We start from the raw sequence: 18,020 nt of genomic DNA, 5'->3' as shown, positions 1-18,020 counted from the left end.
TGCCTCTCAACCTTACAATATTTCAATTCCTCATCAATCCAAGGGGATTTAACAGTTTTTACAGTCATTTTTTAATGGGTGCGTGCTTATTAATAACTGGAATAAGTAGTTTCATAAATGCGTCAAGTGCTGCGTCTGGTTGCTCCTCATTACACACCACAGACCAGCAAATATTCTTTACATCATCAACATATGAATCACTACAAAATGTATTTTACACTATATTAGGCCCAGCCTTTGGAACTTTGGTTTTCCTAGATATGGTTATTATATTGTGATCACTACATCCTATGGATATTTTTACTGCTTTAAAGCAAATATCTGCAGCGTTAGTAAAAATGTGATCAATACATGTTGATTATTTAATTCCTGTGCTGTTTGTAACTACCCTGGTTGGTTGACTGACAACCTGATCCAGGTTGCAGGCACTGGTTACAGTTTGAAGTTGTTTCCTGAGTGGGCAGCTTGATGATAGACAGTCAATATTTAAATCACCCAGAAAATATATTTCTCTGTTGATAACGCAACCATTATCAAGCATTTCACACATATTATCCAGATACTGACTGTTAGCACTTGGTGGTCTATAGCAGCTTCCCACAAGAATGGGCTTTAGGTGAGGCAGATGAACCTGTAGCCATATTACTTCAACAGTATTTAACATGAGATTGTCTATAAGCTTTCAAGGAATGTGGTTCTGAATATAGACCGCAACACCGCCTCCGTTGGCATTTCTGTCTTTTCGGTAGATGTTATAACCATGTATTGCTACAACTGTATTATCAAATGTATTATCTAAGTGAGTTTCAGAGATAGTCAGAATATGAATGTCATCTGTTACAAGCAAGTTATTGACTTCATGGACCTTGTTTCTTAGGCTACATATGTTAATATGGGCTATTTTTAGCACTTTTCTGGGTTGCTTGATTGTTTTTAATGCTTTACTCGGAAGCTTATCAGAGGTAGACTTACTCATGTTATTTACATTGGAGCTGATGGTGCAGGTTGAGCTGCATAAAGTAGTCTTCCTACTATTGCACATCGCCTCAGTGCTAACAGTGTAACTCTGATTTATAGGCTCATGATTACTGCTTACAATAGCTGTAGGTTAAACAGATGTACTCGGTGCAATTATGGGTAGATAAATTAAATTACTTACATTGTGTTTGCCAATGCCCCTAGGATCATGTACATTTGACGCAGCATTATGATGACTCATTGTGTCATGACTTCCACCGAAGGTGATTCCTCTCCCTGTTCGGGCGGTGCTCGGCAGTCGGCGTCGACGGCCTACTAGCCATCACCAATCCATTTTTCTTTTTCTGTTTGTTTTGTCTGTGGTTCTTTCACACCTGGGTTCATTTGCTTTAATTTCTGTGTATAATTACCCCTGTTGCCTGCTTAGGTCTGTGCGGGATCATTCATGTTATGTTGCTCGTTGAGGTTGTGCCTCAGGTTTATTCACGTTTATACTGAGTGTGTATAAGTTTAGGAGCGTTGTTTTTCGTCCTTCCGTGAGTACTGTGTTCTCTTGTGTCGCGGGCGGTGTTTTGGGTTTGGTATTGTACCTGTCCTTTTTTGTGGACTTGCCTATTAAAGATGCTACTTGGACATCTCTGCTCTCCTGCGCTTGACTCCTTCACCTACCTCTAACACATATTGCAACAAAATCCTGCACCCGAATATGACGGAGTCAGCAGGAGCTGACGCGCTCCCGACATCTATGGAGGAGCGCATACAACACCACATGGCAGCATTACACCGTCTGGGGACCGCGATGGATCAGGTGATGGCGACGATGGAAAGATGGGAGAGAGGTGGCCTTCCTACACCTCCACCAGCCACACTCCAACCAGTCCCACAACCATCTCCTTCGTTGCCTGGTTCCAGTGGAATTCGGCTCGCGCTCCCGAGGGAGTACGATGGGACGGCTGCCGGGTGCCAGGGGTTCTTACTCCAGCTGGAGCTATACCTGGCAAAGCCCTGGAGTGGGCTAACGTGGTGTGGAACGAGCCAGACTCGGCGAGGGACCACTACCCAGAGTTCACCCGCCGTTTCCGGGCAGTGTTCGACCACCCACCTGAGGGCCGAGCGGCGGGTGAATGTTTGTTCCATCTAAGGCAGGAGACGAGGAGCGCACAGGACTTCGTCCTAGAGTTCTGGACTTTGGCCGACGGCGCGGGACGGAACGACAGGACCCTGATCGATCACTATAGGTGCAGTTTGCGCGAGGACGTCCGTTGGGAGCTAGCCTGTAGAGACACCACCCTCACCTTGGACCAGCTGGTGGACATGTCCATTCGGCTGGAGAACTTGCTGGCTACCCGCGGAGGTCCGGATCGGGCCCTGTCAGTTTCATCCCCCAGCCCCCCGGGGGGGATGAAATTCCACAAATTAACTTTTAACAAGGCACACCTGTTAATTAAAATGCATTCCAGGTGTCTACCTCATGAAGCTGGTTGAGAGAATGCCAAGAGTGTGCAAAGCTGTCATCAAGGCTAAAGGTGAATACTTTGTAGAATCTCAAATATAAAATATATTCTGATTTGTTTAACACTTTTTGGGTTACTACATGATTCCATATGTGTTATTCCATAGTTTTGATGTCTTCACTATTATTCTACAATGTAGAAAATAGTAAAAATAAAGAAAAACCCTTGAAGAGTAGGTGTGTCCAAACTTTTGACTGGTGCTGTATATATACGTATACATTTTTTTGCTAAACAGTTGGGGCTCAAAACAAGTGGGGCTCTGAATGAAGGATCGCCACTGTATACCACAAACCCCTGAGGTGACTTTTTGCTATTATAAACAGGTTACCAGCATAATTAGACCAGTAAACAAGAAGTTTTGCCTCAAACCCATAGTATATTGTCTCATATACCACAGCTTTCAGACAATCAGCATCCAGGAGCCAAACTACCTGGTTTATACCCTGTTGGTATTGTATTGTTGATCCAGGTACCAAAACAATGATGATCTAGGATCATGTCCTACTTGGCAAAATAAAAAAAGGATGTGCCTTGGATTATAGACTTCACTTCTGTCAATGATTATGCAACAGTTGTGATATGATCTGGAAGGTTCAGTGGTTTTGATGTCTCTCTCTGCTACCACTAGAGTGTGCACTATAACCACAGGTATTATGTCCACCAATCAGTTTGACTTGCAGTAGGGTGTGGCCATAGAGATGTATTGTATGGGTGTGGATAGGTGACGAAGGATGGCCACATAACACAGGCACTCTGTCTCTGTTGATACGTGCAATGAAAAGAACAGATCAAATTTTAATTAAACACCTCTTTATGCTTTCTGGCAATGTACTGTCTGTACTGTCTGTAGCCCTGGGATAACATTTTAGACATAGATATGTACACCCACATGATCGTATTATTCTACCACTATCACAGAGTAGCATATGTTCTGCAGTGAAAAACATTGGCTGTTTCACCCAGCACTATATTTTGTCTGCTTGCTCATAATCATACAAAAATATTTTATCATCATGTCTAATTGACGTTAAAAGATTTCCAAATTTAAGTTTGATAAAGATGAGGACCAGCCTTTTCAACATCATGTTGAATGCATTTTTACATCCAAAAGTACAATGATGTAGTGTAGGCCGATATACCAGTGAAATCGGCTTACAATAACCTTGTTTATATTGCAGGGTTTTACTCACAGGAGGCACAACACAATGGCGGATGTTTGGTATCTAAAGATGATGGTATGTGACTTAAAATTGAACTCATAAAAGAAACAATATAATTAATGAATACACATTGAATTCATGCTTAGCATTCATGACTATTAATGACAAGCACCTCAAGGTTGAGTAATTCAAATATTTCAATTATACACTCATACAGTGCACTGACTCTCACATAAAGTATACTGTATACTGTATTTCTGCTAGTTCCCAACACATATGATTACCATACTCACACCATTGTACTCGTCAACCTTTGTTGTTTACCATATTCACAGGTGATAAACAGCTGCAGACATAAAGACATAAACAACTACTTTGTTATCTTTAGTTTTTTTATGCATCTCAGTTTTTATGTTACAGTCCAATCACAAGCTACGTGAACGTTTATGTATGTGACAATAGACGCGCCATTGGGTTTCAATGCTGCAGTCCAAACATATTTAACAACTTCACCTGTCACCCAGAGATTAAGCAACAGGCAATTACAGGCTTGTGACAGGCATGGGAACGGTGTACCGGCCATCAGCTCTCACTGTGTCATTGGTTATTGTGGTTGATGACAACAACACTATGACACTGTATCCATCTGTACTCATGATAGTAATCCAGATGATCCAGACTTTAACAATAGACAAGGAGACATTCAAGAATGAGTAAGGAAAACACTCACACCCTATGATGATATATTCACCTTCTGGTACTATGTGATCAGGTGCAATCGCCATGGCAGCCATGTTGTAAATAAATAGTAACCAGGGCCCATATTCACAAAGCATCTCATATAATCATAGAATCCTATCGAATAATGATCTAAAAGGAAAAAACTGGTCCTAGATCAGCGTTCCTAATCCTACTACTCGTACTTCTAGTCTACATGTTTTGAATACAGGCCCCTGGTTTGGGCCATGCCATAGAGAGATACAGTACATACTAGAGATAGATGGGTAGGAGTGATATACAGAACAGTAAACTGTTTTATTTCCAGAAAAACAGTGGGTACCCTTCCAAGTTTTTTTTTTGTGTCAAACTTCCTGAAAATTTGTGGTAAATTTGCTGCAAACTAAAGTGTGCAAAAGAAATGTTGCCAGAAAGTTTACAAATATTTGCCACCAGTGGTGAATCTGCAGCAAACCTTTGGCAACAATAATATTTTTTTGCCACTAGTGGCAAACAGTTCACCAGAGGATTTTTTTCTAGAAAATAATTACCTCAAGATTCCACATAAGTGAATCTGTTGCAAACACGTGGCAAGAATATTTATTGCCACTAGTGGCAAACAGTTTACCAGAAGCTGTTTCTGGTGAAGACATGAGTTCCAAGATCAGTAACTGTTGACGACCAGTCAGTGGGAGAAGAAAATCTACTTGGAAAATGGAAACCAAGCTATAGCACAGATAGAACAATGAGACAGATATTTCACTGGATGTATAAATGTGAAGCATCCGTTTGGCGTTTCCACACACTACCAAATGGTGATGAGAGGAAGCCCAGTAGCTGGCAGTGGGAGAAGATGGAGAGAGGGGGATTTTGGCCAACATTCTGCTAATCTTCTCATCGATGAAACATTTTACCTCCATACAGTTTTCTGTTTCCAAAACTAGAATCTGTAACAAAGAATGGACTGCTTTTTGTAGACTTTATTTACCCTTTGCCAATGTTTCAAAAAAATGTGTTGTTTAGAAGGAATGCAAAGGCAAAATTTGTTATTGCACACGCACACTACACAAAATAGGCATTCCCTAATGGAAATATGCAAATAAATGCATATTTGCCCATCATGATTAATTTGCTCCCATTGGAAACAACAGGCTCTGGTCTATCTTGGGTTAGTTATAAAAGTCTTTGGCTATAGTCCCAGTCGTTATTAGATGGCAAGACGCGGCCCTGCCCGCATGTAGGAAAAACAACCTGTGGTTACCCACATTACCCCATGGGCTCACAGAAAAAAACGTCACCTTTTTCAAATACAATTTTATTGTCTGTTTGTTTTAGTCAATTACAAAACGACATTTAAGAAAAGTACAGCATGTCTTAAGATTACTTTTCTACATTGCCTTCTCCATTGCACTTCTCCATTTCTACATTGCGTTCTCACTACTTAGAAAAACTTAATATTGTAGGGCATGACACGTGAGTGAGTGCTAGCTAGCTACCGACCAGAACATTAAGCTAGACCAAAAACACAAAGTCAGAATCGGCCGATGTCATGTGGCCCGAGTCTGGGCCACCTTAGGCAGTATTACTTATGGCTAGGATGCAGGGATTGAGCCAATTCCGGTTTGAGTTATCTGGCCCAAATGTATTACTTTTGCCTCGGACCGATTCTGTTGAGAGTTATCTGGCCCAAATGTATTACTTGGGGCTCGGGCCGATTCCAGTGTGAGTTATGATTACAAGGGCTGCTTTATATAATTAACATTTCATTATTTATTTATTTTTTACATATTTTCTCATTGTTTCTGTGATCAAAAAATACAGTTAACATTTAAATTACATTCTTTAAGAGTCCTGTTTAAGTTGTATTGTTGTAGTTTGATACTTTGTGCAAGGCAAATGATAAGCATTAAAAACTTTGTGGCTGGAGCCTCCCGAGTGGCGCAGCGGTCTAAGACACTACATCGCAGCGCAAACTGCGTTGCTACAGTGCCGGCTGCGACCGGGAGACCCAAGAGGTGACGCACAATTGGCCCAGCGTCGTCCGAGTTAGGGGAGGGTTTGGCCGCCTGGGATGGTCTTTTTCCATCGCGCTGTAGTGACTCCTGAGGCGGGCCAGGTGCATGCACGCTGACACAATCATCAGGTGTATGGTGTTTTCTCCGCCATAATTTTTTTGGGGGTGGATGGGTTTAATTTGTATACATAAAATGGATAATAGTAATATTTCAAATTACTAAATTGGGTAATTTTGTATACATTTATTTACATTTGCATCAGGCCACTTCTGGGGAGATTCTGGTAAGATGCCGGCAAAGTCGGCTGAATTCCGGTAGACGGAAACAGCCCGATGTACTTAGGTCAATTCTGGGCAGTCATTCATTTTGATTACTGGCTGAGTCAGACACTGGATTCCAGACAGATTCAATCAGGTCCGGTCCCCCGGAAGAGGGCCGCTTCTGGGCCGATTCCTCATTGCTAGCTGGGAAGTAGTGAGTGGAGTTACAAACAAACTATGCTAAACAAGTTAAATGTCTTACCTGTGATTCAATATTTTCCACACACATAGCTATGTGTAGCCTACTTGGACACCAGGTCCCCACATTTCCCACTCTCTGACATCAAATAGCATGAAGCCATGGGAGCATTGCGAACCATAGGTTGGGATTTTTGACCTGGTTACAGTTTTCTCCTGGTTACTGTTTCGGGCATGTTTTGTTATTTCTGCATAACAAAAAATCAATGATGAAGTTGGCTCTTTTACACTGGGGGTCATTGGGAAGGAATGTTTGTTTCCCCCAATTTGTGGGCGTGGTCGAGGGGAATTCTTTATTATTACATGAATATCAACCCAAAGTTGTCTGATTTGTGCCTAACTCATTAAATAAACTTCCTACTAAACTTGTGTTAGCTAATTGATGCCTGGTTTGAAATGTCATGCTTTATGGGGTCGGGTGAAACACATGTTGTTGCAATATCAGTTTCAATCTGTCAGCACCACTGACTGGCTAGCTAGCTAACGTTAGTAGTGGCTAGCGGTTAGCTAGCTAGTTAGCACTTAGCTAGTTAGCTAACATTAGCTATCATATTTTGCACAATTCATGTGATAGCCCTCTATATAGCCTCGTTACTGTTAATTAATGTTTTTTTTATATATACATTCTTTTTACTTCAGTTTATTTTAGTAAATACTTTCTTTTAAAAAAAATTGTTGGTTAAGGGGTTGTAAGTAAGCATTTCACCTGTTTTATTCGGTGCGTGTGACAAATACAGATAGCTATCAAATCAAATATTATTTGTATGCGCCGAATACAACTAGTGTAGACTTTACCGTGAAATGCTTGCTTACGAGCCCTCCCTAACAATGCAGAGTTTAAAAATAAAATAGTAACACGAGGAATAAAATAAAATGCACACGGAGTACCAGATCAATGTGCAGAGGTAAGAAGTATTTGAGGTAGGGAAAGGGGGATACCTAGTCAGTTGTACCACTGAATGCATTCAACTGAAATGTGTCTTCCACATTTAACCCAACCCCTTTGAATCGGTGGGCTGCCATAACCAACATCCACGGCACCCGGGGAACAGTGAGTTAACTGCCTTCCTCAGGGGCAGAACTACAGATTGTTTACCTTGTCAGCTTGGGGATTCAATCCAGCAACCTTTCGGTTACTGGCCCAACGCTCCAACCACTAGGCTACCTGCCATAGATATGTACATGAAGGCAGGGTAAAGTGACTAGGCATCAGGATAGATAACAATAAGAGTAAAATAAAGAACAGAGTAGGAGCATAACATGATGAGTGTAAAAGTGTGAGTGTGTGTGGGCGTATGTAGTGTATGTGAATGTGTGTGGGGTTTGTAGTGTTTATGAATATATATGGTTTGCATATATAATCTAGTGAGTGTGCGTAGGGTCAGTGCAAGATAGTTCGGGTACCATTAATTGACTATTTAACAGTCTGGCTATTTAGCAGTCTAATGGCTTGGGGGTAGAAGCTGTCTCGGAGCCTGTTGGTCAGAGAACCGATGCTCCGGTACCGTTTGCTGGACGATAGCAGAGTGAACAGTCTATTGTTTTGGAAGGCTGGAGTCTTTCGCAATTTTTTGGGCCTTCCTCTGACACAGCCTGATATAGAGGTCCTGGATGGCAGGGAGCTCGGCCCCAGTGATGTGCTGGGCTGTCTGCACCACCCTCTGTTGCGTTTTGCGGTCAAGGGCGGTGCATTTTCCATACCAAGAGGTGATGCAGCCAGTGAAGATGCTTTCGATGGTGCAGCTGTAGAACTTTTTGAGGATCTGAGGGCCCATGCCAAAACTTTTCAGCCAACTGAGGGGGAAGAGACGCTGCTGTGCCCTCTTCACGACTGTGCGGGTGCGTGGACCATGTTAAGTCCTTAGGGATGTGGACACCAAGGAACTTGAAGCTCTCGACACACTCCACAACAGCCCCATCGATGTGGATGAGGGCGTGCTCTTCCCTCTTTCTCCTACAGTCCACAATCAGCTCCTTGGTTTTACTGACGTTGAGGGAAAGGTTGTTGTCCTGCCACCACACTGCCAGGTCTCTGACTTACTCCGTGTAGGCTGACTCATCACCGTCGGTGATCAGACCTATCACTGTCGTGTCTTCAGCAAACTTGATGATGGTGTTGGAGTTGTGCGTGGCTATGCAGTTGTGGGTGAACAGGGAGTAAAGGAGGGGACTAGGTACACACCACTGAGGGGCCGTCGTGTTGAGGGTCAGCATGGCAGATGTGTTGTTGCCTACCATCACCAGCTGGGGCCAGCCCGTCCGGATGTCTGATTAGTTCAAGTTGTGCTGGATTTATTTTTATCTGTTAAGAAATTGAATACATGTTGTTTAGTACAGTATATTTAGTAGGGTTAGTTTAGTTTTCTCTGTGAGAAGCACGTTCATTTAAAGTTATATGTGATTTGGTTTATGTCGATACGACATTTCAATGTTGTTATTAATCCTTGCATATTCATAATGAGTTTGCAGCAAATTTTCAGCAAATTTGTGACAAACAGTAGAATTTCCCAGAATTATTTGCCAGAAGTTCAGAAGTCACCACAAATTTGCTGCAACAGCTTGCCACAAAACTAATTTGAATGTGAAAAATATGACAATACTTATTTCCCTCATTAAAATGCATATCAATTTATAACATTTTTGACATGCGTTTTTCTGGATTTTTTTTTGTTATTCTGTCTCTCACTGTTCAAATAAACCTACCATTAAAATTATAGACTGATCATTTCTTTGCCAGTGGGCAAACGTGCAAAATCAGCAAGGGATCAAATACTTTTTTCCCTCACTGTATAAAACAGTGAGGTATCCTTGATAACGGCTATTGAAGTATAAAGAAAGTGTCTCATACCAACATTTACATTTTCATTCACTATAAATGCATGACTCAGATTCCATGGACCCACTAAATTGAGGTAATTTAAATCAGTTGTTAAATGTTTTTTTTACCAAGTAGTAAAACCTATTGATCTTTAGACTGTAACACTACTAACAAGTGTAAACCATGAAAAAAGCACAAGACAATCTGCCTTGTATTTGTTGTCATGCCAACAGTAAGTTTCTTGCCCCAACTGACAGTCAGTAAGGCTCATACACGGTCCTAAAGCACTCCCTCAGTCCCAGGCGAAAACACCCATTCCAAAGGCAGTCCATTTCTCAAGAGTTCTTATCTTCCCTTTCTATCCCTGTGTTTAACTAAGCTGTAGGGCTGGGGAGAGAGAGGGGGATGGGGAAAGAAAGAGAGTGCATGGGTGGAGTAGTGTTTCTACAGTGACTCATCCTTAGCTACGGCTTTACTCATTTGATTTAAACCCCTTTCAGACAAAGCCAGACTTGAGTGCACCTTAGACAAACGTCAAGAGCTTAGTTCTAGCGTAGGTAAATTGAGTCAATTCAGTCTAGATTGAGGGCTCTATTCAATCTGCATCGCAGAAATTCAGCTTTACAGCGTGATACAAATTTAAAGGAAATGTTCATGCTTTTTAGCCGAGACTGCATTCACGGTAAACACTGCATATGTCGGCTAAATCTGAAATGACCTTTACATTTTTATTGCTCAATCTGTAAAGCTTCAGCAATACAGATTGAATAGAGCCCTGAGTCTTTTGCATAAAGCATCATAAACATACAATCTTAGAAAAAAGGTTTCAAAAAGGGTTCTCAGGCTTTCCCCATAGGATAACCCTTTTTTGTTCCAGGTAGAACCTTTTTTGGTTCCAGGATGAACTCTTTTGGGTTCTACATGGAACACAAAAGGCTTCTACCTAGATTTTTTTTTCAAGAGTATAGTGATAGCTGAGTTATACACAGTTACAGGCTTCAGTTAGTTATAGATGTTACAGCTTTTATCTTCTTGTGGAAGTGAAGATATGAGAGTTGGATTGGGGTCATTCTTTGAAAACTACAGTGAAATTATTGCTCACCCTACAGCTTGTTATCAATACGTGCAAGGATATAATATCCTTGCACGTATTCTATTTAGCTGCTCTGAAACACACAGAAACGGCACAGGGTTTCAATGCATTGTGAAATAAATGGGCCCTCATTCAGTTTTATGCCCGACACCTAAGGATTTCTTTGGAGTTGTTATTCCATTCGTAGTAGCACCATAGCTACAGTAGCTGTTACGGCTGTCGTAGAGAGGGGACCAAAGTGCAGCGTGGTAAGTGTTCATTATATTTATTAAACAATGAAACACTAGAACAAAGAAACAAAACGAAAAGCCATACAGTTCCGTCAGGTAACGAAATACAAAACAGTAAACAACTACCCACAAAACACAGGTGGGAAAAGGCTGCCTAAGTATGGTTCCCAATCAGAGACAATGATAGACAGTTGCCTCTGATTGGAAACCATACCTGGCCAAAACATAGAAATAAAATACATAGAATGCCCACCCCATATCACACCCTGACCTAACTAAACAGAGAAAAACGGCTCTCTCAGGTCAGGGCGTGACAGTAGCTGCCATATACTTCAAAGAGAGAGTTGCATTGTAGAGTTCAGATAGGTCAGCCACACCTTTTGCAACTGTTATATCACCTGCTTTTCATCAGCAAATATCACCTTATTGTCTTATCAATTTAGGGTTGAAGCTCAATATATATTCATAACAATCTCTACAGTATCTTTAAGGCAATGAAACAGACAATCTACACAGTAGAGAAAGTTTTCCGTTCACCTCTGTAAAGGTGAATTATTAATTCAGTGCAAGTGAAAACAGGCACCCAGACATGAGCCTAAGACACTTTGTTGATTTTTACAGGTTGCAAGCTCCGACGTGACACAGTACAATGGGTTGGTTGTTTAAGTGTCTGTGTGAGTCAGTGACCACATCCTTCTGCTGCTCCAGACGATTCACCTGCCTGGTATCTGTCTGCTATGCCCACTTCTCACCACCTGTGCCAAGGCCAGGTACTGGCACACGCCGGGTTGAGCAATAGTAGAAAACTTCCATGAACCGGAGAGACTTCTAGAACCAGGGTTCTATATTCTGTATTTGTTTTTAATCCAATGAATACAGAATATTTACTGCAATTCAATTAATGAATTAATACACAATTACATTGGAAATGTTTCAATTTCTACTGTAGATTAAAACTAATCTTACACTTCACAGCTTGCACAGCCTGCATAAAGTCAGCAACTTTGGGATGGGTATACTGCTGTATGGATTGTTGGATTACTCTGCAACAAACTTTTCCGTGCAATTCTTCTTCGTTTGCATTCAGGGAGTGGTTTCCCCTCGAATTTACTAACATCTCTCACATGTATGAAGAAAAAGTGAATGCATTCCCATCCCCTCCAACTCAGGCACAACCCTGTTAGAGATTGTATGAGGTATGATGCCCCATTCCCATTCCCCTCCCCCTACAACCCTGTTAGAGATTGTATGAGGTATGATGCCCCATTCCCATTCCCCTCCCCCTACAACCCTATTAGAGATTGTATGAGGTATGATGCCCCATTCCCCTCCCCCTACAACCCTATTAGAGATTGTATGAGGTATGAGGCCCCATTCCCCTCCTTGCTCTCCCTGTTTCTCAGCAGCTGATACCAGATGTGGGGTGGGAGCGGGCCAGTGTCCAAGACTGATCTCACACACAGTCACAAACCCCCCCCTGAGGCTCTCTCTCCCTCATCATCCTTCATCCCTCATACACTCTACCTCAACCCGACCAAAAACAACATACTTCATCAGCACTGGTAGTCTCAGTTCACTAACACAGAAGACATACACACACACACACACACACACACACACACACACACACACACACTATACACTATACACTATACACAAACACAAACACAAACACAAACACAAACACAAACACAAACACAAACACAAACACAAACACACACTACACTCTAACACACACACATAAACACTAACACACTACAGTCTAACACACACACACACACTAGCACAATACACACTAACACACACTAGCACACTACACACTAACACACACTAGCACACTACACGCTAACACACACTAGCACACTACACGCTAACACACAAAGACACAGGACACTGAAGGGGATGTTTGGAGTAGAAGGAGAACAATGGGCTGTGTAGATGGGCCCCTAAAAGGACCAGGCTGAGAGTATGGAAAACAACAGTGGTCTGGGGGTCTTCATACAGTCATGTTTTCTACTATATAAATGATGTTTCAATCAATAAGGTGCTCAATAGTAATTGACTGCATGCCAACACTTTCTGGGTAGATTCATTGCTTCTTTATAAAATCCACATTTTTGATATACAGTATGTTCACATGTCTGAGATGCATTTCATCACTTGTTGACGAATAAACAAAATGGTCATTGATTTGCTGTCTTCAGCTGAATACGCTGAAGTATCTTAGCAGTTAATGTACCAATATAGGTAACTTGGAAAAACCATTTAATACATTTCATTTCTTTAATGAAAGAGACCCACAGTTTTAATGATAGATACAGTATGCTTAGCACTTATCCTGTAGTAAGATGTTTACTTTAGGTGTGGCAGGTAACACTTTACTTTAGCTTGGAAAAAAGGCATACTTCAACAATGTATACCTAACGACTGGCAAATAATACACACTCACCCCCTCTCGCACACACACACCACACACACACACACACACACACACACTCCCCCCCCCCCCCCCCACACACACACACACACACACACACACACACACCACACACACAGGCATTCCATTACGGTTTCCTCACAGGGGTGGAAACTGAACGCTGGTCCTTAAAGGCAAACAGACTGTGCCGGTGCCAAGGCTGTTGGAGAGTGTTGTAAAGTCACCCTCTCCTCCCCCTGACCGTTCCCTGTTCTGTCCTCCTCTCCCACCTCCACGAGGCCCGCCCAGGGCTCAGACTATATCAGGAGCCAGCCTCCCTCTGTCCAACTCCACACTCCTGGAGGCTCCAGCTCTACAACGGTCCTCTCTCCTCTCTTCTCCACTCCAGTGACCTACAGCAGCCAGCAAGTCAGCATGTCTTACTACTCATACAGGAGCTCCAGCGGCGGCGGCCCCATGAACTTCTCCGGGGGCTCCAACATCATGTCAAGCCGGGTCGGCTACGTGTCCAGCGCCCCCAAGGCCTTCAGCGTGTACGGAGGTGGTTCCGGCGGTGGCACCCGAATCTCCTCTTCCTCCGTCCGCTCAGTCTCATCCGGGTACGGCGGCGGGGCCGGCTTCGGTGGCGGCTATGGATCTGGTGGTGGCGGCTATGGATCCGGCGGGGGTGGTGGCTTCAACCTGTCCAGCGCCCTGGATGGCGGCGCCATCCACCAGAACGAGAAGGCCACCATGCAGAACCTGAACGACCGCCTGTCCACCTACCTGGATAAGGTGCGCTCGCTGGAGGAGGCCAACTCCAAGTTGGAGATTCAGATCAGAGAGTATTATGAGAAGAAAGGGCCTGCCGCCGAGAGGGACTACAGCAAATACTGGGCCATCATCAACGACCTGAAGGACAAGGTAGTGTGCTGACCTCGTCTGCTATGGGCTGTTCAAATCCATCATTTCGTATCTTGCAGTGTTAAATATGCAGTGCTGACAGGCTACCATGGAAAGTAAAATCAGCTTACAGTATGTAGGAGTAAGGAACACAACATTCATAAAGTATACTTCAGGATTGACTTATAGTTTTTAATCAGAGTTCAGAGGGTTTTACAAACAATGAGCTGTCACTGACATTTATAGATGATGTCTATTAATTAAACAAATTAAGGTGAAGGTCATGAAGGTGACAAGGTCATTCCAGGAGCTGATACAGATGGCGTTTTCTGGTAGATTCATGTTAAGGTTCCATGCTTTAACTCCTGGAATGTGTATTCAACAAGCTTTGGGACAGATGCAACAGCGTATCAAAATACTATCAGCTTCCAAGTTGACTAACTGCAACTCAACCATGGTGTACAATGAAAGTCTTTCATGTTTTCTTTTAGATCAATGATGCCACATGCAACAACGCCAACATCCTGCTGCAGATTGACAACTCTAAACTGGCTGCTGATGACTTCCAGACCAAGTAAGGGCACTTCCTCAATCAGCTCCATAGTATCAGCTTTTACAACACTGGGTTATTAGAGGCAAACAAGCAAATAATCACTCAGAAGGTACATGTCTTATCTACAAGTTTGGATTCAAATGACTCATGATAACTTCCTCACTTTCTCCCGACCAATCAGGTTCGAGCATGAGCTGATGATGCGCCAGTCAGTGGAGGCTGACATCGCCAACCTGCGTCGCCTGCTGGACCAGACCACTCTGACCAAGGCCGACCTGGAGATGCAGATCGAAGGTCTGCAGGATGAGCTGGCCTACCTCAAGAAGAACCACATAGAGGTGTGGGGGCAATTCACTTTTTTCCCTTTTTTCCATTGCAGTAATGAGATGTTATTCAATATAAACACACCCCAGTGACAATAGAGAGGAGAAAGTTAGTGGGAGGGATTGTTTTTAAAAGATGGATAGAAAGTATGAGGGATGAGAGTGACTCCATTTCCCATGATTCCACAGGAGCTGGCAGCCATGCGTGCTCAACTCACCGGCACAGTGAACGTGGAGGTGGACGCAGCACCCCAGCAGGACATGTCCAGGATGATGGAGGAGATCCGCACCCAGTACGAGGGCATCATCGACAAACACCGTCGCGACCAGGAGGCATGGTTCACTGACAAGGTAACCGTTGCCATGGCACACCTCACTGAAGTTCCCCAACTGTCTCCCACACTAATCTTTTCAAATGAAATCTTCAAAACCAAAATATGTAACTGACTGTCATTATCATTCTGAAGATGGTGGTTTAAATTCTTCAGGAGAGTGAGCTACAGTGGGATTAAAATGGCTGCCCTGGTTTGTTTGTATTTCAGTCAGCCAACCTGTCCAAGGAGGTGGCCACCAGCACAGAGATCATCCAGACCACCAAGACGGAGATCAACGACCTGAGACGCACCATGCAGGGCCTGGAGATCGAGCTGCAGTCACAGCTCAGCATGGTGAGCCAGAATCACTAACGTCTGACAACGAACCACAGTTTAGGGGCCATAACTTACACAACTTTATGCCACTTTTGGCAACAGTCAACATTTGACTCTCTTTCACCATTTTCTTTATCAATCCTCCGGAGTGTAGTTTCTCTCTTTCAACAGAGGGAAAGAGCAAGATAGACATGGTTGAAAGGGATTGACGAGATACAAGGGAGGGAAGAAGGGGGAGGACATGGAGAGAGATGGAGTTGGAGAGGGGAAATGGGAAAGCAGTGGGAAAAGGCTAAAAGTGGGGGATTAGTGGACACGAGGGAAGTTAGGGTTATGAAGAGGTTTTTCGCTTTTTATGGGCATCTGCACCCACTCTGGAAGACAGCAAGAGTTTGAGTATGTCCAAAGGAATGCAGAGGTGACAGAGCCAGAGCCTAACTCCCATGGAAACTTAGCTGGGTCTTATCAAACTCAGTAAATCTATCTCAATCCATCCCGCTGCAGTAACAAGGCAACATTCCATGTTGGTCTAAAGCACAGGAGGTTGGTGCACCTTAATTGGGGAGGATGGGCTCATGGTAATCGCTGGAGCGGAATCAGTGGAATGGTTTCTATGTGTTTGAAGCCATTCCATTAGCGCCGTTCCAGCTGTTATTATGAGCCGTCATCCCCCAAAGCAGCCTCCACTAAAGGTCATTTAAAGAAAATAAACATCTGCTGCGATTCCTTTTTTCTTTTTTGGGAATTCACAGAATTCAGTATCTCATTTAAAATAAGCACCTCAAGAAGTGACCTTGCTGTGCTTGGTGGAGCCGGCATATTTGTGTTACTCAATATAGTCTTGGTATGGTGTATTTGAAGAAGTTTGTTGACATTTGCTTATCAAAGTTGATTAAGTGCAATAACTATGGCTGGTTTGAGTTGTATTTTCTTTATTTCTATAAATGCATTTTCTGTTACTGACCCTGTATCACCTCTATCGCCACACAGAAAGCAGCTCTTGAGAACACACTGAGAGAGACAGATGGCCGCTACAGCGCCATGCTCTCGGGCTACCAGAACCAGATCGACATGCTGGAACAGGAGCTAAACAGGGTGCGCCAGAGCATCGAGACGCAAGGCCACGATTACAAGATGCTGCTGGACATCAAGTCCCGTCTGGAGCAGGAGATCGCCACCTACAGGGGCCTCCTGGAAGGGGAGGAGTCCAGGTAAACCCTGCAAATCTATTGGAAATGCCCATAAACATCCATACACTTAACACAGCCCAAATAATCATATTACTCATAGTTATTATTATTAATCATTCAGACAGATACGACTCCTACTAATTTTTTTCACATTTTTTTTCACCATCCGTCTTTTCAGAACTGTTGGCTCAGGTAAATATCATCTATTTTATATAATGGCTTTATAATGATAATATATGATGGTTGTAATAGTAGGTTATCAGCATGTTGTAACTCATTTACTTTCTGCAGGGGGATCGAAAACCACAGTTACAACCTCCACAGTGCGCTCTTCCAGCTAGATGTCCATCTCTACTGGCAGTGCATAATATTATCAGAAACACACCCACAAACACCACACATTGTTACAACTAAAGAGGAGAGCTGTCAAATAAAATACCTAAGGAGTACCGTTAACACTGCAATGCCTCTCATCCTGATAGGTCAATAATAATACCTGTCTTTAAGATATCTGCCAATCATAGGAAGCCTTACTGGAGTTCCAGGATGAGATAGTAGGACTAATGAACATTTGCTATCAAAGTGTGTGTGACCATCCTGTTTGTGAAAATAAATGTTCTGGTGAATATGAATCGCTATTGTGTGGCTGAAATTATTCCAATAAGGTAGACAGCTTTTGGAAAAGTTGACTACCATAAGCCTGTATTGTCCTCCCCCCCACCCCATCTGTTGCCTGTATTTATTAAAAAGCATGACAACCAAATAATACTCTCGAGGCTCTGTGTTTGATATAACAGTGGGGTTGTCAGGAGGTTGTCAGGAAGTTGTGGACAATGGCTGAAAACTCAACTGTGGAAAACAGAACATGTGAGAGACATTGAAGGTTACTGAAGGTATTGTGTGCCTTGCAGCTTATGTACTCAAACACCACTGAATGGAGAA

At 42.9% G+C, this 18,020-nt stretch overlaps 1 protein-coding gene and 1 long non-coding RNA gene across 2 annotated transcripts; both read left to right on the top strand.

Moving 5' to 3' along the window:
* The first annotated feature begins 2,012 nt into the window (after positions 1–2,012).
* LOC115208687 (uncharacterized) lies at positions 2,013–4,025 on the top strand. Its single transcript, XR_003881218.1, has 2 exons — positions 2,013–2,504; positions 3,671–4,025. It is a non-coding gene; the product is annotated as an uncharacterized LOC115208687 (long non-coding RNA).
* Positions 4,026–13,748: 9,723 nt separating this feature from the next.
* Positions 13,749–17,710, top strand: LOC115208686 (keratin, type I cytoskeletal 13). Its single transcript, XM_029776947.1, has 8 exons — positions 13,749–14,383; positions 14,854–14,936; positions 15,097–15,253; positions 15,428–15,589; positions 15,781–15,906; positions 16,879–17,099; positions 17,257–17,270; positions 17,370–17,710. The coding sequence occupies exons 1-8, from the start codon at positions 13,895–13,897 to the stop codon at positions 17,417–17,419; spliced, it is 1,302 nt and encodes a 433-aa protein (XP_029632807.1). The 5' UTR covers positions 13,749–13,894; the 3' UTR covers positions 17,420–17,710.
* Positions 17,711–18,020: the final 310 nt, after the last annotated feature.

This window comes from Salmo trutta, chromosome 14 (genome assembly GCF_901001165.1).
Source record: "Salmo trutta chromosome 14, fSalTru1.1, whole genome shotgun sequence".
NCBI classification, from domain to species: Eukaryota; Metazoa; Chordata; class Actinopteri; order Salmoniformes; family Salmonidae; genus Salmo; species Salmo trutta.
This window is presented reverse-complemented; position numbering and strand designations above follow the sequence as displayed.

Excerpts from the sequence above, each read along its gene's own strand:
- LOC115208686 (XM_029776947.1), top strand. The coding sequence starts at position 13,895 with ATGTCTTACTACTCATACAGGAGCTCCAGCGGCGGCGGCCCCATGAAC. Across the intron at positions 15,254-15,427 it reads TCAAGAAGAACCACATAGAG|GAGCTGGCAGCCATGCGTGC; the intron begins GTGTGGGGGCAA and ends ATGATTCCACAG. Across the intron at positions 15,907-16,878 it reads TGCAGTCACAGCTCAGCATG|AAAGCAGCTCTTGAGAACAC; the intron begins GTGAGCCAGAAT and ends ATCGCCACACAG.